A 27,735-nucleotide genomic window follows, 5' to 3' on the forward strand; every position below is an offset into this window, starting at 1 on the left:
CTGATGGTGAATGGGGATTAGCTGCCTTCAGTGAGTCTGACTTACCAGAACCAGAGGGCACTTCCAACTTTAGGAATTCTGTACTTGTTTGCTTGATAAATACACATGGTGGACAAACTAGATGGCAGTCGCGAAGTCGAGCGCCAGAATGCCTTCAGCTATGGTGTGTTTTCCAGGAGAGCCTGGCCAGGCTGCAGAGAGCCTTTGCCCGGAAGTGGGAGTTCATTTTCATGCAAGCAGAAGCACAAGCTAAGTGAGTCCTTGTGAGTCTTGGGGAAGTGTGCTCAAGATACCCCCTGGGGTCCAGAGAGGCCCTGCAGTTAACACTCATTGTTCATTGTTGCGATGTTGACAGAGTGGACAAGAAGAGGGACAAGATCGAAAGGAAGATCCTTGACAGCCAAGAGAGGGCGTTCTGGGACGTTCACAGGCCTGTGGTGAGCACGCGCCCCTGCTGCTGTCTGCAGCAACTGGCTCAGCCTTTGCAAAGTATGGGGCCATGTGGCGACCCCATCCCTCGTCCCAAAGCCTTGGTGAATTCCTTAAGAAAAGATTGCCACTTTTGTGTAAGATGAGCAGAGTTCCATCACATAATATTTAATTTATAAACCTACACATTTTTCCACCATGGCATCACTTGCTTACTCATGGTTGGCATTTGATGGGTTGATACTTTTATACCCTTGTAAGAAATAGGATCGCAGCAAAACAGCTTTGCATGGCTCACTATTTACATTTTTCTGGATTGATGATAAAAGTATAAGTCAAAATGTAGTTCCTCTCTAATTTTTCCTTTTTAAAGCCTATTATTAACCTGCTTTTCATGTCAATTTTTGTGGACTCACATTGTAGATAGCTCAAATTCAAATCAGCTTACACTTTTAGCGATGTAACTGATCGTGACATCTACATACATAACGTTACTGGTTTTCTTACATAAAAATGTTAAACCATGTGACTCAGAGTAACAAATACGGAATGTCCTTGATTAATACCAGGAAACTTTGTGTAAGGAATCAACAATGGTTATGAGCATTCATAAGAAAGCATGTCTAATCTCATATATTTCTTTCCATTTTGATGCTGTCTTTGTCTTTTGTATGTTTCCTTAAATATAGATGAGGCATTGGGGAATTATATTTACATATGTATTATTAGATTAAATCATAGGTTCACAGCATAAGACAAATCAAGATTGATGAGAATGCCCTAAAATTTTCTTCTCAACTCATTCAGGATCAGACTGAAACAGGTCTGTCTTCCAAAGGCTTATTTACATATATTTCAACTTGGTATAGCAATGCAGTTGTTAAATTCTATACTGAATTTTCCACTCTCTTTGAATTTATGAAAGATAAGAATTGAGACTTAACTGACTTTCTTGCTCAAAATTCAGCTTGAGCTTTATTGCTCTTGGTGAGAAAGGATTATGAGGTCACACGCATAGGTATTGCAAGGATACGAGGTAGGATTTTGCATGCTTATTTGTTTTAAGCAGAAAGTACCTTATGTTCCCATGTTTGCCCACTTTCTGCCCCTGGACATCTGGTGGCTCAGCTCTAGCTTCCATGGCCTCTATCCTCTGGCAGCCCAGGACCCGCTACATTGGCTTCCTGGCACTGCCCATATCCACTCCTGGCAAACATTCCTGCTCTGAGAGTGAACAAACTGATCCCATCTCAACTTGTTGCCCTGCTCCACCCACTGAGAGTTGCTCATTGGTCCCTCTGTGTGCCCTGTTGGAGGCAGAATCTGTTAACAGTCATTTTTGCACCATCCAGGGGGAGTCAGGCTCCTGTCCTCTGGGTCCCTGCAGCAAGGAGCATGTATGAGTGCTTTCCGGGGGTCCCCCTGCTGCACCCCTCTTTAGGCTTCCCTAGGAGCACCTGGGGGCAGAACCACCCTGAAGCCAAATGCTCCCTTTCCCTTATTCAACTTGCAGATGCTTATCAGGAGATTTATAGAAGGTGAAATGAGCATGCTGTACGAGACTTGATCTTTGGTTATTTTCTAGAGGAAACTATGGATGGCCGTGGTATGTATGTGACTTTTCATGTGCACACAGCTGGTAGTGGCCGAGCCAGGCCTGGGACCAGTGTATTTCCTACGCCATAGTCTGATACACACAGCAAAGGAGCCAAGGGGATGGGGAAGTGCGGCTCTGGTTGAGAAAGGAGCTGCAGCAGGAGTGAGATCCTCACTGTGTGCATCCATCCTGCGAAGCGAAGGGCTCTAGGGAGCAGTGCTCCCCTATGATGTAGCTGTGTTTATGGGTGTCTTGTTATAGGTGTGTTTTACTTCGATATTTTACTCATGGCTTTTGAATATCTTGTTTCATTCATTTGCTGTTTCCAACAGCCCAGAATTCAGGGCATCTTTCAGACTCTGTAGGCCACATATCCCTGGCCTTGGGGAACCCAACTGCTATGTGGAGGACACCCTTGTCAGGCATGGTTATACAATGTACACTCTAAAGGGCCAGTTCCAATAGTGCTGCCCCTGTAAGTACTATCTCCTATATTAGGCACAATAGTCTTGTGTAACCTACATATTATTCCAAAAGCCATCTAAAATTTGTATAAAGATAGAAATATATAGTTTGTGTACATTATTAGTTCATAAAGAGATCATAAAGAATGCCCTCATTTTTACTGCAGTTTTGAAAATGATTAATTGTAAAAATATGAACTAACCATTCAGAGTTTTAACAGCCTAGAGATTGATATTTCCATTGCAATGAAAAGCTGTCTACTCAGAATTCACAGATTTATAGCACAGTTTAATTGAAAGGCTTTTAAGGTACATAATTATACTTTCCTGGATAGATTTAGCTTCATAAATATATATAATATCTTTGTTCTCAAAAACCAGAAATGGAGTTATCCTAACAGTATTGTTTGTTGAATTTTTTTTTCGTTTTATTTATTTTTGCGTAATCCTACTGCTAAACTTTTCAATAAAAAATATAACAGAACAGTTAATCTTTACAAAGCCTTTTTTAATTCAGGTTTGATGATCTGCTACATTGCATTTTGTTTGGTTTGCTTTGATTTGATCTGGTTTGACTCTGGCATTTATATAATCAAAAACAGGTTGGAAGCCATTACCCAGAAATGCAGTGGGGAAAGGGGAATCTCAAAAAGCCAGCTCAGAATCTCTAAAGTATAATTTAAAATGTTAATATAAAGTACTATAACATGTTACATGAATTTATACTTAAAGATGTAGAAAACATATGTAATATAATTTTACTTTTTAAAAAACCATGACACTTAACACAGTATAATCATTCCTATTGCACTTAACATCATTATGAAATAAATTTAGTTTCTCCAAGCATGTCATGTTTATTCCAGGAAAAAAATCTGAGGTCATTAACACCAAGAAGGACTCTTCAGTTATTAAGGATTCCAGATAGAATTTGCCTAAAACTAATAATGCTGTAATGAACATGAGAGTGTAGATATCCCTTCAGGATAGTGATTTCATCCCCTTTAGGTACATACCCAGAAGTGGAATTGCTGAATCATATGGTAATTCTGTTTTTAATTTTTTAAGGAACTTTCATACTTTTCTCCACAGTGACTATATCAGTTTACATTCCCACCAGCAGAACAAGAGACTTCCCTTTTCTCCACATCACCACCAACAGTAATCTCTTATCGTTTTTGGTAATAGCCATTCTATCAGATGTGAGGTGATATCTCATTTGATAGCCCATCAAATCATTGATTTTGATTTGCTTTTGGAATCTTAATAGGGAGTTTTTCCAGAGTGAAGTCTTCCAATACCATGAGCATGGGATAGCTTTCCATTTATTTGTATCTTCTAGTTTCTTTCATCAGTGTCTCATAGTTTTCAGTGTACAGATCTTTCACCTCTTTGGTTAAATTTATTCCTAAGGCTTTTATTGTGTTTGAGGCTATTGTCTTTATTTCTTTTTCAGATAATTGTTAGTGTATAGAAATGCTACTGGTTTTCATATGTTGATTTTATCCCTACAACTTTACTGAATTAATTGATCTAAGAGTATTTTGGTGAAGACTTTAAGATTTATATATATATATATATAAATGATCTGCAAACAAATAATTTTTCTTCTTCCTCTGTTTGGATGCCATTTACTTCTTTTTCTTGACTGATTGCACTGGCTAGGACTTCCAGTTGTATATTCATGTTTTTAGTGGTTTCATGGGCACTTACTTCAGAATACTTGTTTTAATATTTGTCAGACCATGGTCTTTTGAAGTGAAGGGAGTGTGTCTTGAACTAATGTCTACACAAAAACTTGCACGTGGAAACTTATAGAAGCTGTATTCATAATTGTCAAAACTTGGCAGCAACCAAGATGTTCTTCAGTAGGAAACTGTAGTACATTCATACATTGGAATATTTTTCAGCAATAAAAAGAAATGAGCTGTCAAGCCACAAAAAGACATTGCAGGACACTTAAATGCATAGTGCTAAGCAAAAGAAGCCAATTCCAGCTCTATGAAAAGGCTATTCCAACTCAGTGATATTCCGGAAAAAGTAAAAATATAGAGACAGGAAAAATATCGGTAGATATTTAGGATCTAAGGGAGAAGTAAGGAAGGATGAAGAGGTGAAGCACACAAAATTCAGGTGGTAGTGAAACAGCTCTGTAGGATACCGTACTGGGGGATGCATATCATTATACATTTGCCAAAACTAATTTGCAACACAGAGAGTGAAACCTAATGTTAGCTATGGACTTTAGTTAATAATTTATCAATATTAGCTCATCAATTGTAACAAATATATTACACTAATATAAGATGTTAAGGACAGGGGAAATGGAATGGGGGATGAGAGTGCATAGGGGAATTCTCTGTACATTCTGCTTCATTTTTCTGTAAACCTAGAACTACTCAAAAAATGAAGTCTTATTATTTTTAAGTCTTAGATAAGACAAAATTTTTAAGTGAAATAGAGAGCATGTCACATGAGTAGTAAGCCCAATAAAATTTTTGATCATAAGGGCACACCAGTGTCACATGATGACATTAGCAGGTAAAAATGAATTTTATCTACATAATGTCAAGTCCATCCTTGCAGAAAATCTTCTGGTTCTTTCATTGTGTGTCTTTGTTCACTGTAGTATAGTCATAGCCTTGAAATAGAATATAATGAAGTCTATTTGCTAATTTTCTGTTTTATTCAGTGTGCTTGCTTTTATTCACTTTATATGGTGGATGCATTTTTGACAGTAACAATCAGAGTAGGAAAAAAGCAGAGTCCCACAAAAATGGCTTGCAGACGTTTTTGTATCTCTCTGAAGGACCAACCTAATACTCTGTAGGAGAGAGATTTTTCTCCCCATGGATATTGGGTTGGGAAATCCTGCCAGTGGTTTCTCCTGGATGGGAATAAATACATCTTAAAAAGTTCTTCAGGGAATGAGTAAAACAGTCTGTATAGGGCTCAGTATTACCCATAGTTTCAGGCATCAACTGGGGGTGTTAGAACAAATGCCCTACAGACAAGGGGCATCAACTCGGTTGCTTGGACCTCCCTCCATGCCTGAGACTGAGTGCTTCTCACTAGAAGAAGGAATAATTGGAGAATTATTGATTAATCAGACTGACATTTGAGAGCATCATATTCCAACCAACTTAATAAAAAGAGATGGTACACAATGCTTTTTATCAGTTTAAATGTTAAGTTCAGTATGTAACAGATTATGTATATAGTAAGGTCACTAGACATAGAAGAGGAAGAGGGAGGAAAAAGAATTTGATCCTAGTTGTTATATTAACAACACTGACAGTTTCTCCTCAATTGCACATTTCTTCCCTGACCAAAATTCTATTATTTTGCATGTGAAATTAATGTCTGATTCCTTTGGAGCCAATGATGTGGTATTTAGTAAGACCAGGGTGTGGTTTTCACACACGTGAAAGCAGTCACTTGCATTGTCTCTATCCCACTCAGCCTCCAAGACAGAGACGTGACATTCCTCTGAAGTGACTCCAGGGAGGAGGAAAGATACATTTCCACAGAGCACATGACTGGATTTTTTTAGTATGTTCCATAACCAGCATAGATTTTCACATATCTTCCATTTCTAAAATGGATAAAATGTTTTGAGATTCGGTGTACATTTTCTGTCTGTTGTTATTGTGAAGAATGTGGTTAAATTTTCAAATAATTCCCATCATTAACTTCATTAGCTCAGATACTGGGAATGATGATAGTTTTTGTGTTTATCTGGACTGAGAAGCTGAATCTTTTTTTTTACAGTTGAGAGAGTGTTACCACCATAAAATAACATAATTTTTGTTATAATTATTTTATGTTCATAACATATTTGGTTATCCTGAAGAATGAGTTCCTCTAAAAATATCTAGTTCACTGTAGTAATTTCTGATAAAACTATCCTTTACTTACCACTTTAAGAGAAGTAATTGCAACTTCAATGCCTCTCCAAGGCAAACAAAAATTCTTTTCAGGAGAAATATATCTAGTATTTTTTTTTCTGAGAAAACCATGTCTAAAACTTCTTAAAACATACAAGTAGTTACAGTATCTTATTATTCATATCCTAATTTTATCTCTTCATTTAAAAATTCTTTTAAAATGTGCTAGAAAAAACTTAGGTAATTAATTGTGTGGTTACCCTCCACAGCTTTCATTAAGGCTTGGTATTTCACCACCCCTCAAGCGTGATTACAGACAATGCTGTTTGTAATCCAGGTGACCTAAAACTGGTCTTGTCCTTCATCGAATCCCAAGCCCCCAGCGGGCCCTGAGACTGAATGGTTGTTAGGGCCTCAGGGAGAGGCTTCCCTGAAGATTTCCATTCTGTCTCGGCTGGTTCTTTGTTTCCTTTGGCTGTGAGGGAGCAGAGGGAGGTCCTGCATTCTTGGGTCCCCACAGAGCAGAGGCAGCACTGGGGGAACCGTAAGCTCTGTCATCCTCGTGATGGGAAGGAGAATGGGCAGTAGGTGACAAGTCAGTGCCAAGGGCTTACAGCTGCCAAGGGCCCCCAGCTGCTTACACTATTCTTAGCACTTTATATAAATTGGCTCCACCATTCCTTGCCAGCACCACAGGCAGTGATGTTACCTCCTCTTTCCAGCGATGGGGCTCAGACACTGGACACAGGGTACATACATGGCGAGTGGGGAGCTCAGACTGAGCCCAGTAGGCCTGGCCCAGGGCCCCTGCTCTGCACCATGACACCTGTGGGCCCCTCGGTAAAGCTGGTATTGACATGGAATGTGATCTCTTATACATCTGTTCATAATCCTCACATTGCTCTTGGAAGGGAGGAAGAATAATGTTTCCTCTACTCTTCTGAGTTCTCAGCAGACACCTCTGTAATAAAAGACAGGTTAACAAGAGAGAACAAACAGAAGTTTGTTAACTTGTAGACCTCATGTATAGACAGGAGATACCCAGGGAGACATGTGGAGCCCCAAGGTGGCTTCCATTCAGAACTAAATACTGTCTTCACAGGGCAAGGGGAGGGGCTGCAGGCTTTTGGGGAAAAGTGACTGGGCCCTTAGAAGAACAGAGCGGAGGTGTGACAGTTTGTGACAAAGTATATCCGGATGTGGTGACAGTGTCCAGTCTCCTCTCTGGGATAAGAGTCAGTCTTTGCTGCTGGGTGACATTCCTCGGAGGGGATTGATGACCACTGGGCCCCTTTTGAATGATGCATCTTCAAGCAGGTAAGGGGAGCTCAGAGACTGTCTTTTCAGTGCCTGCAGCTCTGAATATAAGTGTGCCAAAGCGACATGTCCGGGGGTGGCATGTTTTTCTGTTGTCAGGCCGCTGTGTCTGAGGAAGTCTCTCCCTGCAAACTAGGTGAAACCACAGCCTGCAAGGAGAGAATTCATGACTCTGATTGAGAAAAGAATTCTCAACCAGGTCAGACGAGTGTAGGTGAGGAAAGAATTCATTAAAGCAAGAGTGGTAGTGAATGGCAGCAGCCGTGCAGGCAGTAGAGAGCAAGGAAGAGCACAGGGAGGAAAGGGAAGCTCGTTGAACTCCTGCCTGGCATAGGGAAGATCCCTTGTCAACTCCTAAAGCCAGAGTCACCTGGCGTCCAGTGTCCACTTAAATCTGCACGGTGTGGGCGCTAAGGCCCTACCACCCCAGGATTTGGGGGAGCCATGGAGCACTGCATGGAATGAGTTTATATTCTGAGAACTTCCACTTCCCTATTGATCTGAAATAAAACAGGGAGGGAGAAAAGGATTGTGTTAAGACCAGAAAGCTGAATGAAATAGCAAAATGATAAAGACATTTACCACCAGAGATGGAGGTAGGTGAGTTCTTGTCTTTATCATGGAGAAGAGTTCAGAGACAAGTGCAAACAGCTTATGAAACAAGAAGGTTTATTTCCTATAAGACATTATACACTCAGATGGGAGTGTGGGTGACCTCAGAGAGGAGGCACACTTAAGGGTTTGGGGTTTTGTAGGGGCTTTTGGGCAGGGGTCAGCATAAGGCATGATGCATATTGGCAATTCATAATTCCTTTGAAGTTTTGTCTTAAGAATAGGGTCATTTAGGTCACTGTGTTGACCTGGATCTTGGCATTCTTTATCCACAAAGGTTCATTTATACTTCTGAGGTCTATCTCCTGTCCTGGTTAAAAAGTTGCTTAATTGATAAGGGGCTGAAGAAGAGAAAGAACAGCATATAGATTAAGTTAAAGAATAAGCTGGGACTTTTTGGCAGGCTAAGTAGAATTTACAATGACAATTACCCTGTCCCATTTCCCTGCCCTGTCTCACTTTCACCTTTCCCTCTGTTCTCTTGGGTTCATTTTCACCCCATTTCACAGACAAGAAACCAAAGAGAGGTTGAGGGCTGTCCTTTGGTCCCCTAGGACATGTTCTCCTCTAGGAGGATCCAGGAGCAGGCCCGGTGTTCTGACCCGGCACAGAACTCCTTCCCTTTATAGCTGCCACTCAGAGCCAGCTGGGTAAGGGAAAAGAAGGGTGTCACTTGTTCAAGGAAACAGACCTGATTAAAGGCAAAGTAGAATAAGTCTTTTTAAGAGATATGCCTATTGCACTGGGTAGAATTTTACTGGAAAAATGCAGGCTGCACAAAAAGTGAGAAAACACCATGAGAACAAAATGGGACAAAGGTGTCTTCCAGTGGGGACCTCACCTTTGGCATCACAAGGCTTTGATCAGTGTCTGGAAAGGGGACCCCCTCAAGCATCACTCATTGCTCTTCACTTCAGGTTTTCTAAGTTATTTTTCCATCTGAAATTTGTAATCAATTGTCTGACATCTGAGAAAAACACTTTTTGGCATTTTAATTGGATTCAGTTTATGTAAAAACCTGGGAGAATTGATTGCTTTATGAAGTTGAGTTGTGGTGCCCAGTTGTTCATATACTTTCATGTCTTTCAGGAACATCATAAATTTTCCTCATTAGCTTTTACAATTTCTAGTTAGGTTTCTCTTTTCTTATTATTATTATAAATGGGTTTTATCTACTATTGTCACTTTAAAAACACCTATATATAATTAAGAAAGTGAACATTAACTGGTATATTGAAGAGGTTTTCAAACATTAGGGTCTGGTTACTCCTTTTCAGCCCTAAAAACTATTGTATATCCCAAAGAGTTGTTGTTATAGGAGTTTTATCTATTGGTATGTACCATGTTAAAAGTTAAAACTGATGAATTTCAAAAATATCTGTTTGTTGATACATTTTCAATAACAAGAATCCAGTTATATGATATATTAATTAGTGCAGTTTTAATGAGCAGTTGGCATATTTTGGTACCAAAGCAGAATCAATGAGTAGAGTAGCACCATTTTACACGTTTGCAAATCACTTTACTGATCAGCTTAATAGAAGACAGCTGGGCTCTCATGTCTGCTCTTCCTATCAATTCCTTGGCAAGTCATGCATCATGTAACCACTGGGACCCTCTGCTAGATGCTCTGAGGAATGACAGTGAAAAACACTATTAGTATTATAGTATTTCTATGAAAATACTTTTAATTTTGCAGAACCCTTGGAAGAGAACTGCTGATGTACAGTGTTCTTTTTTAAAGTAGGAATGATAAATGAATTTTTTCTAAAGCTTTTTACACTTTCTTTCCTTACTTCTATTAATACTATGTGAATGCTATTAATGTTGAAAGATCCTGGAAGCCCCAGAAGAAACCCCACGTGGAAGTGATATGTTGTTTTCTTAATGTGATACTGGATTTTGATTACTTTTATTTATTTAAGACTTTGACATGGACATTCCAAAGTGAGAGTGGCTTATATTAGATTTCTTTTTGATCTCTGCAACAATCTCTACTGTAAAGAAAGGCCATGGTGTTCATTTTTGGTATACTCTCCCATGAACCAGAAAAGCCCCTTGAGGAATTACATTATTTCTCTTATATATGATGAGAGGTGGGGTAGAGCAGCATTTTATGATTAGCGAAATGCCCAAATGGTTTGCCAGAGAGCCGTCATGCTTCTCACTTACATTCCCGCTCCTCCCACCGTGCCTGAGCACTATACCCTGTGGCTTCTCTCCTGTCACAAGTGCTGAGGGCTTGGGGGTGCCTTGCACAGCCACACAGCTTGATGTACATCAAGAGAACAGCTGCTGCTAAAGACTTAGCTTAGGTACCAGCTGGCTGCCTACGTGTGTGATTTTATTAGATGCCTTCCATAATCATGCCTGTTTCACAGGCGAATTGGAAATGCACTGAAATAATACATGTAAGTTGCTTGTGTGTACCTGTAAGAGAGTCATTGTTCAATAATTGGTAGGTAAAGTTTTGATGGGAGACATAAATGCAGTGGGTAAGCGAGTGAAGAAAAGTGGCTTTGATCTGGTGTCATCACAGAAGCCTTGGGAATCAGCAGAGCTGGGGTTTAGCTTTGAAGCTTCTGTAAATGTGTTAGTATCTATTGCTGCATAACAAATCACCTCTGAAGTTAGCAGCATAAAATGACAATTATTTGTTATTTTACACAGCTTCTGAGGGCCAGGGATCTGGAAGCTGCCTTCCTGGGTGGCTCTGGCTCCAGGTCTCTCATGAGATCGCCATCAAGCTGTTGGCCTGGGCGGCAGTCATGGGAGGGGCTGGAAGATCTGCTTCACTCATGCGAGGCTGGGAGGCAGCTTCAGTTCCTGACCACATAGACATCTGTGTAATGGTGCTCAAGACGTAGCCTCCCATGACACCCCCGGATAGAAAGATTGCTTCAGGTCAGAAACTGCCTTCCTTTAGAGCCAAATCTCAGAACTGTCAGAGTCTGCTGGTCACACAGACCCACTCTGGTACAGTGTGAGGGGGCACAGGGTGTGAATGCCAGGAGGAGGAGGCCCTCGGGGGCCATTTGGAGGGTGGTCATCATCACAGTGAAACTGGGTCAATGGAAAGAACCTGGAAATTGAGTGGAAAAGGGGAAGCAAGGCCAGACCCTAACAGGCACAAATCACTCGTAGGGCTGTGGGTGGTCTGTGATACAGCCACCACTCAGTAGGAGGTGAAGACACAGAGGCTGGGTCAACCCTGCACTCCTCTAACAGTTGGGCAGGTCATTTCCTGGCCAAGTCTGCAGAGAAAGAACTTGAAGGAGTATTTCCAAAACTAAAGAATGCCTCTCACTACTGATATAACCTTTAGGCAAGTTATTTAAGCTTTTTCAATGTTAATTTCCACATTTTAAAAAGAGAGCTAATCATCCCTCTCACAATATGGAGCAAATCAGAATTCTGCAGATGGATAAGAAAGCACCTTAATACAAATGATTTCTGTTACTGGGAATGAGATGAGAGATGTGAGGCAGTACCTGCTCCAATGGGAGAATGCAGTCCTCACACCCATAGTTGGCTGGCCCCTGGCTCAATCAGCCTGGCACCAGATGCAGTGGACACTCACAGTGTATTTTGAATGCATGAGTGAGTTAACAAAAACTGCTGTCTTGCTCCTCAGCATACATCCTGGATGGTGCTCAATGCACTGGTGTAGTTTAAGTCATGCACAGGTTCTTGAGTCCACAGTGTCTGTGCTCCCCAGGTACTTAGCTGTTCACACTGAGCCTCTGTGCCAATATGCATTATTCAACTGAAACATGTGTGAAATGCGTGCCACTTGGATTCCTGTCTGCAAAATGTAAGAACAACAGTGCATGTGGATTACCATCAGTGACAATAAGAACATTGGTAATACCTTCACTACTGCAGTTTCTAACTGTAAAAGTTTTTTGCATTCATTATGTTACTTATTCTTTACAGAGACCTTGTAGGGTATGTAATTATTGTCCTCAGTTTACAAACAAAAGACACCAAGACTGAATTTTGTTAACTAGCATATGACTTAGGCTCAAATTGTTCCTTACGACTAAAGCCTGACTTTTGCTCTAGAACCCCACACAATCTCTATTAAAAACATGCAATTTTTCTTTGTCAATTCATTATGCACATCAGGATATTATATTAGGGCTGGCTTTGTGCACATCAACTGGTTTTTGGTTTCATATAAGTGAAATGATTCACTGAATTTTTCATTTATTAGAGGGTGCATGGTACCTTACATATCTGCTTGGTGTCTGATGCCCTCAAAGAGCGGAATATATCTGTTGTCACATCTCTGAGGGGTGGTTAAATATTATCAGCCATGCTAGACTGCTGGGAAAGGTCACAGTGTGGATTGTGCTGTATAAGTGCGACAATGCCCTCAGTTCTGGTTTCTTGGCTTGAACCAGCAGGATGTCATTCTATGTAGAGAGTGTGGTGGGGGAGGGGGGTGCCTTTTAACTTAGTACCACATGTACAATTTACATGCATAATTTCAACTTAAATAGTATCAAACTATAATGTATTTCCTGATACTCCCCTTGAAAGTCTTGGTGATGTTCCTGTTGTAACTTTTGGCACTGTGCTGTCCCTGAGAAGCAGATTCTGTTGAAGCCCGCAGGAATAATGCAATTCTCTGTCCTTAGTGCTGAGAGCAGCCCGTGCTCATGATGCTGCCTCTCTATCAGTACTCCATGATTCTGTTACTGATTCCTTTAACTATTTTAGAAAATCCAAGATGTGTTAATCCAAATATAAACCTTTCTTTTGTGTGGTGAATAAAGAGCAGCACTTCTGGGTATTATTCTGACCTGTTCCTTTGGATTGAAAACTATTCTGACAGTGTGGCTGTCATGAGCCTGTATGAGTAAAACTGTTCTTTTTTGCTCCCTGGTTCCATCCTTTATCCTCTCCTGTCTGAGCTTTCTAGCCCTGAATAGATTTGGAGATACAGTGTCCTGGTATTATGTAATATCTGATGCTATTTATGTGAGCCATGGGTACAGTGAGACTGAACACTGCTTTCCTGTTATTAAATTGATGATTCTATAGCCTTTGGGTTGGCAACTTCTCAAAATGTTGTGCCCAGATTTCTGTCTTCTTTCTTTTGAAACGGTGAGGATATGGATTGTGGGGAGGGGTGCTGGGAGGGAGGCCCTGAGGGCCACCAGTCCACTGTCAGGGAAACGGGCAGAGGACCCCACTGGTCTCACATTGCTGGTGGCACCTTGCTCCACCCAGGGTCTGGGCAAGTGCTTGGGAGGGAGGAACAGCCCCAGCATCCAGCTGTGCTACCTAGAAGCCATTCCCACTATAGCTGAAGTAGAGGTCTGTTTGTCTGCATAACAGGTCAATAAATAATGTTTTAAATAGAGACAGTGAAATAGAGTAAAAGCCATTGGAGAATCTGGGGAAAAAGAACTATTCTTTCAATTCTTTCCATAGGTTTGAAATCCTATGAAAGTAAAACCAAATTAAAAACATGTGCACACATATACACACACATAGGCACACAGTCCACAGGGGGATGGCTGGACAAACAAAAATGGGGTCAATCTGCCAGTACCACAGGGTCAGCCCGAACTCTGATTTCAGTGGGCTTTGTTTTTCTCTGTGCATATGCTTTTCCCCAGTTACACAAACTGTATTGAAAAGAGAGAAAGGCCACTTCAAATGAGCTTTCCTCTCTTGAGAAAAATAATTAAATCTAAATTAAAAACAACCTAAGTTCATCAGACAGAAAAGTAAATCCTCTCTCAAGCCCAGAAAGCTCTAGAAAATTTCTCCTCAGCTCTGCTAGTTCCCTATCAACAATTTCATGTACCTCCTCACAATTAAAAACTGAATTTTTCAAAGCAAATTACATTTCTTTATCAGAAACTCCAACATAACATTTGTCATTACATATTTTCAGCTGTTCGATGTTAGCACTTTCAGAAGTGAAAAAGTAAAGCTTCCACAAAGGAAGTGAAATGCAAATGTTTTAGTCTGGTTCCAGCCCTGGTTTGGGATAGACTGAGTTTTGTACCCTGCCTCCACTGCAGCTGTATAATTAGTTCCAAGAAGATACTCATGTATTTATTAAACATTATATCTGGCTTTAAATTGCAGAAGTTTCTTTATTTTTTGTTTTTTTAATCTTCCATTCAGTATAGTTCAACTTGCCTGTTTTTAATGAGCAACTTCCTCAAATTCTGACAACCCTGAAGGCATGGAAGAAAGATACACTCCCTTGACTTGTGGTTATTATCTCTATGTCAGGCTTTATGGCTAATAATGCTAACATGTGCTCTGTGTATTCTGTGTGTCAAGAACTCCGGTAACTCCTTACACACATTATTTCAAACTACTGTGAGTCTCATACAATTAACATCATATCACCACTACCTTCATGTATAGGAGGCATCAATGTTTAGCAAGGTTACTTAATCCAAGACTATACAGCCCCTGATCTCATTTTCTTGTCTTATTTCTTTTGTTCTTTTTTATGCATTAGTAACATTTTTTAAAAATATGACACAAACCTTTAAAAAAGTGACTTACCCAAAGACTTCCTATATTCTAAAGTGTGCCACTGGTGGGGTTGTTTCAGAGGAAAATGTGCTGCTCACTGCCACAAGCATTCCGGCCAAGGTTGAAGGATTTGTCATAGAAGTTGTCAGAGGAAATCAAGAAATCGGATAATACTGATGCCTGCTCCCAATGTGCAAGTCTTTGATATTATGTTTTAGTAAACATTAGGTTTACAGTACCTGACTTGTGTAGTTCCTAAAATGTTCATGAATATCAAATTGGATAAAGGGTATGATTGGCAAATGACAAACTCTACCATATAAGAGCTATTATTATTATCTTTATGTTTTTTGGTGTTTTACATGTTGAATGCAGATTTTTTTTTCATAGGGGGTTTTAATCTTCAGTCCCACAATGCAGAGCAACAGGAAACAGAGATACCACAATAAGTCCTTTGGAACATAAGTTCCTTTATTCTATGTCTACAACTCACATTTCATTTTAACTTCATTTTTTATTGTGGTAAGAATGCTTAACATGAGATCAGATCTCCAGAGCTTACTCATCTTCCTTAATTCAAATGTGATGTCCATTGATTAGCAGCTCCCTGTTCCCCCAGCCCAGCCCCTGGTAACCAACATTCCACTCTTTGATTCTGTGAATCTGACTATTTAGGTACCTCATAAAAGTAGAGCCATGTAATATTTGTCTTTGGTGACTGGATTATTTAACAGCATGATGTCCTCAGGGTTCATCCCTGCTATCACGTATTGTAGGATGTCCTTGTTTTTTAAAGTGAATATTATTCCAGTGTGTGTGTACACCACAATTTATTTATCCTTCCTTTGTTAATGGACACTTAGGTTGATTCCACAACTTGACTATTGTGAATAGTGCTGCAGTGAACATGGCAGTGCTAACATCTCCTCAAGATTCTGATTTCAATTTTTTTAAGATAAACACCCAGAAGTGGGATTGCTGGATCATATGGTAGTTCTAATTTTAATTTTTAAAGGAAACTCCATACAGTTTTCCATAGAGGCTGCACCAATTTACATTCACAACAGTGTGCAAGGGTTCCATTCTCTAACAATAAACAAGATGAAAAGGAGATTAGGAAAATAATCCCATTTACAGTAGCACAAAAAATGAATGACATCTCAGAAATAAACAACTAAGGAGATGCAAGAGTATATATTAAAAACCGCAAAATATTGATGAAATTCAATAAGACACCAATAGAAAGACGTATCATGTTCCTGGATTGAATGACTCAATACTGTTAAAACCCACATGTTTTTTTTGAAAACCAAAAGTAGATCCATGAGCTGTGCTAATGTGTTCAATGGCTCAGCTGTTAAATCTGAACTCTGCTGTGTCTTTGCACCTCCAGTTGGGAAAAATGCACAGAAGCACAACTTTGGTTTGTAGTTGTATGTTTGTAGGTCAAGATGGAGACAGTTTGAAACACAGTTGCACATTCAGGGGCCCAGGAGCTTGCTTTGTCCTCCTCCTGCCTCTTCTGAAGCTGTGCTTCTGTAAGTTCTAGGTGTCCTCCTGCTGTTTAAAGAACCGACCCCCATAAAATCTGGACGCAGTCTGCCATTGGCCATTTGTACTTACCAGCCAAAGGACCAATTACATTGTAAAAAACTTTTGAGCTAAATCTCCTGTAACACAAATGTTTCTTTTAAGCCAAACAGGAGAATTAGATATGTTTCCTATTGAATAGACAGATGTATGGCTATAATGATAGATGAAGACCAGGTGGCACAGAGATAGTTTTAGGCACCAATATTCTCAAGCACACACACATTTCCACTGAAAAATAGTAAATAAAACTCATTTTGTATTTTAAACATGAGTAGTGTTCAGAAAGAACTATTATGTAAAATCTATGATTTCTGCCATCTGTTCCATAAATATGCATTAAGCACCTACTGGGTACCAGGAAATTTTAGTCTCTATGGACAGGTATTAAACATGACAGGCAAAGTCCCTATATTTGAGGATCTTAATTTTTGGTGGAGAAAGAGTAAACAAATATAATATACGGGAACATTCCAGGTGAAGGGAAGTGCTATCAATAAAAATAAAAACAAGGTGATATGATCAGGAGAGTTTGGGAGGGATGCTATTTTAGGCCAAGTAGTCAAGTAAGGTCTCTCTGAGACCTGAATGGCAAAGGGTCAGCTATGCAATACTTGGGGAAAGAAATAGCAGCTAGTACAAAGGAAAGAGCCTGGTGCATATACAGGACAGAAAGAAGGCAGTGAGGTTGGAGGGAAGTGAGTAAGACAAAAGGGTTCCAGTGGAGTTGGAAAGGCAGACAATGGCCGTTTATGTAGCACCTTGGAGAATGTGGCAAAACATGTGCCTTTTGTCCCAAGTGTGATGAGAAGTGTATCAGAATTGAAGAGGAGAGTGATGGTATGGCTGTCGTTTTCAAAGCTCCCTCTGGCTGCTCTGCAGAGAATAACTTGGGGATAGAGTGGAGAAAGCAAGAATGGAATGATGAAGACAAACCTGATGGCTGCTGTGACAGTCCAGGTGGGAGACAGGGCAGCTTGGACCAGGTGGGCAGCAGAGGAGATGGAGAGAGGCAGATAAACTTAGAATGTGTAGGAGGTCATGTTCACAAGACTTGCTAATGAATCAAATGTGGGGTTTTGGGTAGGAGGAGTCAGTGATGCCTTCTAGGTTGTGGCTTGGACAGCCTCATGGCTTGTGATGGTATTCACCAAACGGAGGGCAACTGGGAATGGAGGAGGTCAGAGGTCATGAAATGAGTTCTGGTTTGGACCTGGCCCTTTTTAAGAAACAGAGTGAAAATTAGTGCAGTGTCTAGGAGGCTTTTCCAATGAGAGGCTGGATGTAGATCGTTATTCACCCTTAGGATTTGGGGGAGACTTGGCCTTGCAACACTTCCCTGTTGCTCACTTCTCTCCCGTCAGAACACAGAATGAATTTCCAGCTCCTGTTCTCTGTGGCCTCATCTATCTTAGAATTCAACTCATGTCCTCTCCTCTCATCCACTTAATTGGCTTGCATAATACATATGTCCTTGTTAAGTTTTCCAAGGATGTCATGGGAATTTGTCTACATGTCATTTGGCACAGTTTCCTTACTTCCGACCTTACATATCCAAAGTCTAATTCTATCCAAAAGTCAGCCAGAAAAAAACTCTAAATATCTTAGCCAGAGCAATTTCTAAATGCCCATGGTCTAATTCATGAGCTTTGATTGGTCCATTTGCTAAAATGTGAAGCAGTGTGTTAAAGTGGTATTTGTCTGGTTTCCTGACCCCTGTCAGAACCCAAGTAACAAATTAGGGGACAACAGATGGTGCTTGAGAGGCAAGAGTGATAGGTGACAAGGAGAAGGCAGAGGCGCTCCAAGAATGGCACAAAAAGACATAGAGGCTCAAAAACATGAAGATGTAGGGCCAGTTGGCCTCATAGTCATTGCTCTCTTAAGAATAACGAAATCAGTGTTGTTCCCAGTTATAACCTTGAATCAACAAGAAAACATTACATGACTTTGGGTATCATGTGTCAGAATGTGAGGATGTGTGGGAATTATTTTAGAAGACCTTTTTCCTAATGATGAAAATAAAATAAAGTTTTGGCTCGTAGTGATAAATATTTAATCTGGAAAAGAACTTTATGGGAACTCCTCTTTTCTGACACCACTAGATAAATAAAATACTTAACATTTTCTACTTTTGGAAATCAAGTTTGATGAAGCAACATTTGTCTTTGAAATTCATCTTCTTTATAGAGGTCTTGCTAAGCTGAGGTTTGTGTAACTGGCAGCGTTTCTCAGTGTGTCTGCCCTGTAAAAGGAGGTACACCTCTTTTCCATTTGGGAACATAAGACTTAGGAGCTACCCACATCCTTTGTAATTCAAGGCGGATTTCAGTAGACAAAGATTGTCACAGACTTACTCATTCTTTTCTCATTGTCCTGTTGTGGATTAGAATGTTCGTAAGCCTTTTGAATTTACTGTGAATTATTTATACTACTAGGAATTCTCTCTGGTTCTCTTCACCATTTACGGGCACACTGAAAATCAACAGCAATAACAATAGTAATATCTACAAAAATAAAAATTGGTTTCACTGTTTCAGTAACTGATTAATTTTCCTACCTTTTGGCACTTAACTTTTATGCTGGGTAAGTTGTCACTGCCATTGAAGAGCTAGTCTAGGTTTCAGTGCTTCATTCCTACGTTCAAAGAACACTGTAAAAAGTCAAAAATTTTTAAGGCAATTGATATTAAGCCCAGGGTCAGGAATCCCAAATTCTCCCATGAATGTCATCCCAGAGGAACAACAACATAATGCAAAAAAATGCCTCTTCTCTGATAGTTATGAAAGCACCATAGATGCTGACCCAGGACTTCTCAGTATATGGCAAATTGGAGCATGTGTGATAAATCTGAGAGGGTCTTTCTATCCCCCAGTGGGAAATTTTGTATGTCCTCAAATTGCAACCAGGATTTTGTAAGAAAAAAAAATCATAGAAAAAGAGGGGATGCATTACCTCATGTGAATGGCACGCCACCTGTAATAGAGAAGAAGGGTGCATGCACACCTGCCCCAGGCCTTTGTCTTTTCCCCAGAGAGCTCATTTCTTTATTCAAGGTAAATATGACCACAGCCACTTTTCAGTGGTTATTTTTTACTCCAAAGGAGTGCTAGCTGGGGATGTTTTAATTATTTTAAAGTTGAACATGAAACTTGAGCAATGCCAGCAATTACAGAGAAGTTAGGGCAAACTCACCCACCAGTCCTCCTGATAGCTTATTGAGAACTATGGCTGTTTGCACTGGTGCCCACGTGGCAACTACTAGTCCATAGAAAGCGGATACATTGGAAGGATGATCAGACAGTTAGTTCCTAGACAGCTAGTGGAGGCAGTCTGATTTCAACCGGAGTGGATGAGGAGGATGTGGTAGGACTCACTGGGGAAGTTAGCAGAGTGTGGCAGAGGTTTTAAATAGCCAGAGGCTACTCACTCCACCAGCTCTTGGTAGTTGACCATCAGACGCTAATGTTGCACATTCAGAGATGTGCTTCTATCACCAATTATGATGCAAGAGGGCAAAGATGCAAAGGATGGACCTGGACATATTGTCCACGTATTTATGCTGGAAATGTTCTGAGTCATGAGCCTGGATGGGGACTGCATGAAGAGCCACATTCCAGTTGGAGAATTCAGTAAATACTGAAATTGCATGTAAATTCAGTCCAGGACCGTCCTTGACTCCTTGTTTTGTTTGCATTTGTCTCTTCCAGAGTCCCTTATCTAATAAATGGTGCTGCTTCACCAAGCTGCCATAACTAGGAGGCATTGTCGACTCCTCTCTTTCCCTCAGCATGCTCCTTGACCCAACCTCTCCTCCAGGTGTATTGATTCAAGCTTCAGAATGGATCCCAAGCCGGGCACTTCTGGTTACCGCTAATGCTGATGTTCAGATTCTGCCCCCATCCTCCCAAGTCTAGATTATTGCAATAACCTTCTCACTTTTTCCCTGACCCCACTGTGATAATCCACTTCCAAGGCACTACTTCTAAGGGTTTTTTATATATATAAACATATTTTTTTTAGAACACTTTTAGGTTCATAGCAAAATTGAGCAGAAAATACAGGCAGTTCCCATATACTCCCTGCCCCGACACATGCACAGCCTCCCCCACTATCAGCATCCCTCACCAGAGTGGTGCATTCTTCTAGTAGATGAACCTACATGGAGCAGCATTATCATCAAAGACCATAGTTCGCATTAGGATTCACTCTTCCTGTTGGACATACTGTGGTTTTGAACAGATGTCTAATGGCATGTGTCCATCATTATAGTGTCCTGCAGAGTAGTTTCACTGCCCTAAAAATATCTTTTCTCCTCCTCTTCATCCCTCCCTCTCCTGGACCTCTGGAAACCACTGATCTTTTTAGAGTCTCCATAGTTTTGCCTTTTCAAGAAGGTCATATAGTTGGAATCATACAGGACATAACCTTTTCAAACTGGCTTCTTTCAGTTCATAATATGCATTTTCGATTCCTCTAGTCTTCTCATGACTTGATAGCTCATTTCTTTTAATCAATGAATAGTATTCCATTGTCTATATGTACCACAGTCTATCCATTCATCTCCTGAAGGACATCAAGTTTTGGCAACAGTGAATAAAGCTGCAAAAAACATCCATATGCAGATTTTTGGGAGACTATAACTTTTTGACTCTTTTGGATAAATACTAACAAGTACAATTGCTGGATTGCACAGTAAGACTATTTAGTTTGTAAGGCACCACCAAACTGCCTTACAGACTTATCTGAAGCAGTCTCAGCCTATCAATAACCAATATGTGGCTGGATTGGTCCTTGTAGTTCTTATTCTGATTACAAGACACCCTCAACAACAACCATCAGGAAACTTTGCTGGAAATGACACAGCGCACCTGGGGGCACACAGCAAGTTCGCAGGTAGAGACAGACAGAGCTCATACCTGGGTCTGGAGTTCTGCTTTCATTAGGGTTGAAGGTGGAGGCCTGGACTTTGGAGGCTCACTGTATATTGGTGAATTTAAACCTAAGAATTGGAATTTAAAGCAAAGGAAGGGAAAGAAACACACACACACACACACACGCAGCTCAAATGGTCCATTACTGAAATCAACCAAGTCCTCTAAAACAGGAGCCTCAGTCACAGCGGAGGTCTGGCTCTTTAGGTAGCTGTGTGTTTATTCGAGATGGCCATCTCTGAAGTGGATGCCTCAGTAAAGCTTAAAAAACTGTCCCACTTTGCTTTCCCATCAATGATGAATGCGGTTCCTGCTGCTCCACATGCTCTCCAGCATCTGGGGTTGCCATTTTCCAAATTTTAGCTGTTCTAATAGGCGTGTAGTGGTATTTTGTGTTTTTAGTTTGCAATTCTCTAATAACATATTATGTAGAACATCTTTCCTCATACTTATTTGCCATCTGTTTATCTTCTTCAGTGAGGTATCTGTTCAGATCTTGCACCCATTTTTTTAGATTGGATTGTTTATTTTCTTATTACTGAGTTTTATGCGTTCTTTGTGTCTTTATCAGGTGTATCATTTGCAGACTTTTTTTCCAGTCTATGGCTTGTCTTCCTACTCTCTTGACAGTGTCTTTCACAGAGCAGATTTTATTTTATATTTTTAGTTTTAATTTTCTTGTATACTTTATTAACATTCCATAGTCTGAAATTACATGATTTTTAGTTTTTTCTAAATTTTTTATTAAGGTATGATTGATATACACTCTTATGAATGTTTCACATGAAAAAACAATGTGGTTACTACATTTACCCATATTATCAAGCCCCCACCCATACCCCAATGCAGTCACTGTCCAGCAGTGCAGCAAGATGCCAGAGATCCACTATGTCCCTTCTCTGTGCTACACTTTTCTCCCCGGGATCCCCCACACCATGTGTACTAAATATAATACCCCTCAATCCCCTTCTCCGTCCCTCCCCGCCCTCCCTCCCACACCTCTCCCTTTTGGTAAACACTAGTTCATTCTTGGAGTCTCTGAGTCGAGCAGATTTTAATTTAATTTAATTTTTTTTTTATGTTTCAATCTGTCTTTACCTAGCAATTATTGACTGATGTTTTGGTATTTTTTTTTGAGAGGGCATCTCTCATATTTATTGATCAAATGGTTGTTAACAACAATAAAATTCTGTATAGGGGACTCAATGCACAATCATTAATCAACCCCAAGCCTAATTCTCAACAGTCTCCAACCTTCTGAAGCATAACGAACAAGTTCTTACATGGTGAACAAGTTCTTACATAGTGAATAAATTCTTACATGGTGAACTGTACAAGGGCAGTCATCACAGGAACTTTCAGTTTTGATCACGCATTATGAGCTGTAAACAATCAGGTCAAATATGAATATTTGTTTGATTTTTGTACTTGATTTATATGTGGATCCCACATTTCTCCCTTTATTATTATTATTGTTATTATTTTTAATAAAATGCTGAAGTGGTAGGTAGATGCAAGATAAAGGTAGAAAACATAGTTTAGTGTTGTAAGAGAGCAAATGTAGATGATCAGGTGTGTGCCTGTAGACTATGTGTTAATCCAAGCTAGACAAGGGCAATAAAACATCCATGGATGCAGAAGATTTCTCTCAAAACAGGGGGGTGAGGTTCTAAGCCTCACCTCTGTTGATCCCCAATTTCTCACCTGATGGCCCCCCTGCGACTGTGCCTGTCTTAGGTTGTTCCTCCCTTGAGGAATCTTACCCGTCTCTGGCTAACCAGTCATCTTCCAGGGCCATACAGGGAAATGTAAAGTTGGTAAATGAGAGAGAAGCAATATTGTTTGAAAAGGTTTGCTTTTTACTTCTTTGCAGATTTATACCCTGTGGCTTCTATGCCCAGCATTTGTCTTGAGGTATCTTTACCACTTGGAAGAATTATGATACTCGGTAATTTTCGATATGAGGCACGAATTCTACTAAAGGGTTGTAATTAGGAAGGAAGAAGAAAAGCTATAGAGGTAGCAGATGGAAGAAAACATGGGATGATTGATTATTTCAGATTTTAATTTTAATAAAATACAACTTCACAGTGATCTTTGTCATAGATTGTGCCTTTGGTGTTACACTGAACAGTAATCACCAACCCAAAGCCACCTAGGTTTTCTATGTTATATTGTAGGACTTTTATAGTTGAGCATTTAACATTTAGGTCTATGATCCATTTTGAGTTAATTTTTGTGAAGGGCATAGTGAGATTTTTAAAATATAAATCATACTAAGTCACTACCCTAGTTAAAACTCTCCAATGAGTTCCAATTATAGTTATAAGTAAACCAAAGTTCTTCCCAGGGCTGACAGTTTCTACTTGACCTAACCACTTCACGTAGCTCCAAGCTGTCATGGGATATTTCTGCCTCTTGACATTCAGAGTTCGCTCCTAGCGTACCTTGAAGCAGGGTTACATAATCAAGAATCTGCAGCCAGCAAATAAAATTGAATAGAAATAAGAAGAATAAATTGCAGAGGAGGGTGGATGGCTGGAATTCCAGGGCAATTGCCTCAGCCTACCTCCTTCAGTTTGTAGAATTCAGTAAGTGCATGGGTCAGAAGGGCCAGAAGCACCCAGGGTTAAAGCAGTTGGCAAGAGCCCAAGAACAGAAAGAAAAGCTCGAATTGGGTCTTTATAAAAAATGTTGAGAGACTGAACACCTTCAAATCTATAGTCTCTTTATGTAAGGCTAAATAATCGTTTTAATTGAGGTACAATACATTACAAATTAAACTTTAAAAGCTTGCACTGTGTTAGGAAAGGACAAATCTTTCAATTACTTAATTGTATATAAACCAATAATTACATCTATACAAGATCTTAATTTTCCTGGAATCATGTCTTTTTAAAACATTTCCAGAAATATGCACCTCTTATTATCAGTGCTTATCTGCCACCTCATTCTTAAATCTCCATTTATTTGTCATTTTTGACATTGTTTTGCCCAGTTACAGATCAACAACTGAATTTAAAGTGAGGTCTTGTCCATTATTGTCTTGTAGTGTTCTTATTCAATGAAGTTTTCCCAGGTTATTCTGAACATAAGTGTGCTTTCTGCTACAACTAATAGAAGTGCATTATGATATGAGAGGAACTAAGCGGTATTTAGGTTCTTTTCAATAAAATATCAATAATAAAACCAAGGATCCCAGCTTCTCTTTTCAAATTTATTAAAACACTTGCATGAACACGATGGTGGTAATATTTCATAATAACATGCTCCTTTTGCTCCTTCAGGAATGGATTCCAAGGCATCATATGCTACTTTTTAATAAATAGTATTTTTTTTCTCTAAGGGTTTTTGTTTTATTAAATGAAACTTTATTTGAAAAATACTCTTAAAATTATAATGCTATGCTTACTTGGATAAGGAAATTGTAGTATCAGTTAAATACAGTAGCTAAAACTAAAAGAGAGAAATCAAAATTAGCTTAAAGAAACAAACACCTGCAGAGCTGTGCCATGAGTGGTCAGGCCCCAGCTGCTGTGAGCTAAGTCACACCTGCAGGTCGCCCCGGCCCCCTGGGCCCTCATGGTGACACCCTCCTCCTTCCTGGGGGCGCCTGAGGATTCAGGGGATCCCAAGACAGCTTGTGGCCTCTGTGGGCTGCAGGTGGAGCAACAGGAGCAGAAAGGCCACTTGGGAAAGGCTGCAGGTGGGCCTGGGCATCAGTCAGCATTTGTCTGATGGGGTAGCCTTCTCTTAGTGTCTGCATGGCTGCCTCCCAGCTTTTCTGAGCCCTTTTCTCGTGCAAGAGGAACTCCCTTTGGTAGAAGGATCTTGTTCTCTCCAATTCTCTGCCAATGTCTTCGGCTATTTTCTTGTGCAGCTGGAGCATCTGAAACTTGGAGTTCCAGTTTCTGCACAAGTTAATCAATTTCTCCTCAATTTCTACACACCTCTTTTCCTCCTTAACAATTTGGCTCTCAAGTTGCATGGTACATTCTTGGTGTAGTTCAAGCAGATTCTGGAGCTTCAGCTGAAGTAGTTGACTTTCCACCTGTAAGATTTCACGCCTCAGAGATGTTTTCTCTGCCTGAAGGGCGGCAGTTTTCTCAGCTCTTCATTCACTTGCTTTAGTTCCCTCAATGATCTGGCTCTCTCAGGACTTTGAGGGGACACAGGGGAGTCAGCATTGTGCCTGTCAGCCTCAGTGCCACTTCTGACCCGGGGACAGGGTGTTTGCAATTTCCCACTTCCTGCTTTTGCTTGACTTCCAGGCTCCCACCATCCAGGAGATGTCTCAGGGGTGTGAGTGCGGGGACGGTGTTGAGCAGGGTCTCAGCCACTGACAGTAGTTGGCTGATTCCCTCTTTCAGGTCCTGCTCCACACGTGCGTTTGACTGCAATAGTCCTTCCTTCTCCTCCTCCTTTCCCTTCAGCTTCTGCCTCATCTTGCAATGTCCTGGGCAAGGACTTCTGCCCTTTCTGGAAAAGCAGTGTTTCCTTTCCGATCGTCCAGCATTTTCTTCCCAAGTTGTTCTCCATCCTTCTGTGATGCCCTGAGGGTCTGTTTCTCATCAGTGGCCTTGGGAAGTGTAGGAGACTGGCTCCCCCATCCCTTTTTCCAGAAGGCCCAGAGTGATCTGAAGGGACAGCATCAGGTGTGTGGTCACCGCTGCCAAGCTCAGGCTTTGTAGGGTGGGAGGACTGGCTCCCCTGCAGGTGGCCTGCCAGTGTCATTAGTTGGAGTCATTCGTTCTGCAGTGTCACCACGGTTTCCAGGTACTTCTTGGGGGGCAGAACAGCTTCTGCCCTGAGCCTTGGTGCATCATGAATTCCATGCTCTCCTTGCTATGAGAAGCTTCTGTACACAATCTGCCAGGGTTCCCCAGGGGACTTGAAGGAGCATCTGCACGCAACCTCCAAGGAGTCCTGTTAGGCATCCCCAGCTCTCAGCGATCACCAGGAGAGCCCCCCACAGGCGCTCCAGGATCAGCTGGCACATGAGACCGGCAGCAGGCAGCAGGCCCTCCATGGCTGTGGGGGCTCCACAGCTCTGCCTCTGAGTGCCCGTGTCTGTAGGCAGAGGGGACTGCTCAGAACCCTGCAGCGTTCCGTCGCTAAGGGCAACAGGTGCCCTATTGGGCAGGTCATTAGGTCGGGAGGGGAGGCCAGCCAGGTTCTAGAGCACTGCTCTCCCTACCTGCTCTGACGGAGGAAGTGATGTCACCAGTACAGGCACACGGGGCAGGAGGGAAAGGCTGATCCCAGCCAGCAGCTCTGACACTCTAGGCCTATCTGGCCCTGCACCTGACCTGGGTGACAGCACAGTGCCAGGCCTGGCCCCTTTCTGTGTGTGAGGGCCAGTCAAGGCAGAGCTGCTGGGACCCATCCCGGCTGAGGCCCTATCTCCTGATTTAACATTTTCTTCTGCTTCAGGGATGCCCATTGCTGCCCACCAGGGCCCTGGCATCTCCCTCCTCTGAGGCTCCCTCTCTCCTTGTGTTTTTGTCCCTGTGGGTGTTGTGTGAACATGTTTCTAGACCCTGCTTTACAGGATCCTAGAAACATGATTGGGACATGATTTCTAAAAGGTAAATATTAGTAAACAAGGCGAGTTAGGGGCTGATGACAGAATTTCAGGTAACTTAGCGGCCTCCAGTTCATTAGCCTTTTTTAATAGGAAACACAAAATTAAGTAAATCAATTGACCACAGTAGATTTTCATTCTCCTGGAAAAGAGATAAACTTCAACACTTTAAAGTGCCTAGGAAACCTTATATATCAGGAAAGAATAACAATTTAAGAAGAAAATAAATTGCTACACTTTCATTACTTGAGGTGTTTTGTCACTCCTGTGAAATTGCTTAGATTTTTCCTTTAAAAAATTTAAGTGCTTTTTCTGATTATGAAACTAGACAGGTTTACATCAACATGTTGGACTCTCAGCCTTTCCCAGCTCTTACATGAGAGCATACAAGTGCGGCTCATTGTAAAGCATGTAGGTCTGTGTGGAGAGATACCAAGTCTCTTTTGGCTTTAATATATGAAGGAGACTCAGGCCCAAGCAGTGCTCCCTGAATGTCCATGAGAATGTTACCAGATCTGTGAAAACCCAGTGAGGGAGCCCACAGTACAAAGGACATGAGCACCCAATCCGGGGGAGTTGGCACAGCACTTTCATAAGTGACCCACATCTGCCCAAGAGAAGTGTGTGGCAGATTTTTGCCCCTGGAGTCCTTAATATTGAAGGTATTTTAAATTTCAGGGTAAAAGTTACTTCTTGGGGCAGAATTTTAATGCTAAGGAACATGGTTGGTTTTAGAAGTGACGCCTCTGTAATGTTCATTTGCAATTTTATAAATTACTCACTGCCATTTAATTTTTCTACCACATCTCAT

At 40.9% G+C, this 27,735-nt stretch overlaps 1 protein-coding gene across 13 annotated transcripts in view; it reads left to right on the forward strand.

The window, feature by feature from the left end:
• The window catches only part of RGS7 (regulator of G protein signaling 7), a 425,240-nt gene that overhangs the window by 354,767 nt on the left and 42,738 nt on the right, over positions 1-27,735 (forward strand). For all 13 annotated transcript variants that reach the window (XM_073216755.1, XM_073216756.1, XM_073216753.1 and 10 more), the window contains 2 exons: positions 177-253; positions 356-437. In XM_073216755.1, coding sequence (XP_073072856.1) covers positions 177-253; positions 356-437 — 159 coding nt within the window. The remainder of the gene's footprint in view (positions 1-176; positions 254-355; positions 438-27,735) is intronic.

This window comes from Manis javanica, chromosome 11 (assembly GCF_040802235.1).
Source record: "Manis javanica isolate MJ-LG chromosome 11, MJ_LKY, whole genome shotgun sequence".
NCBI classification, from domain to species: Eukaryota; Metazoa; Chordata; class Mammalia; order Pholidota; family Manidae; genus Manis; species Manis javanica.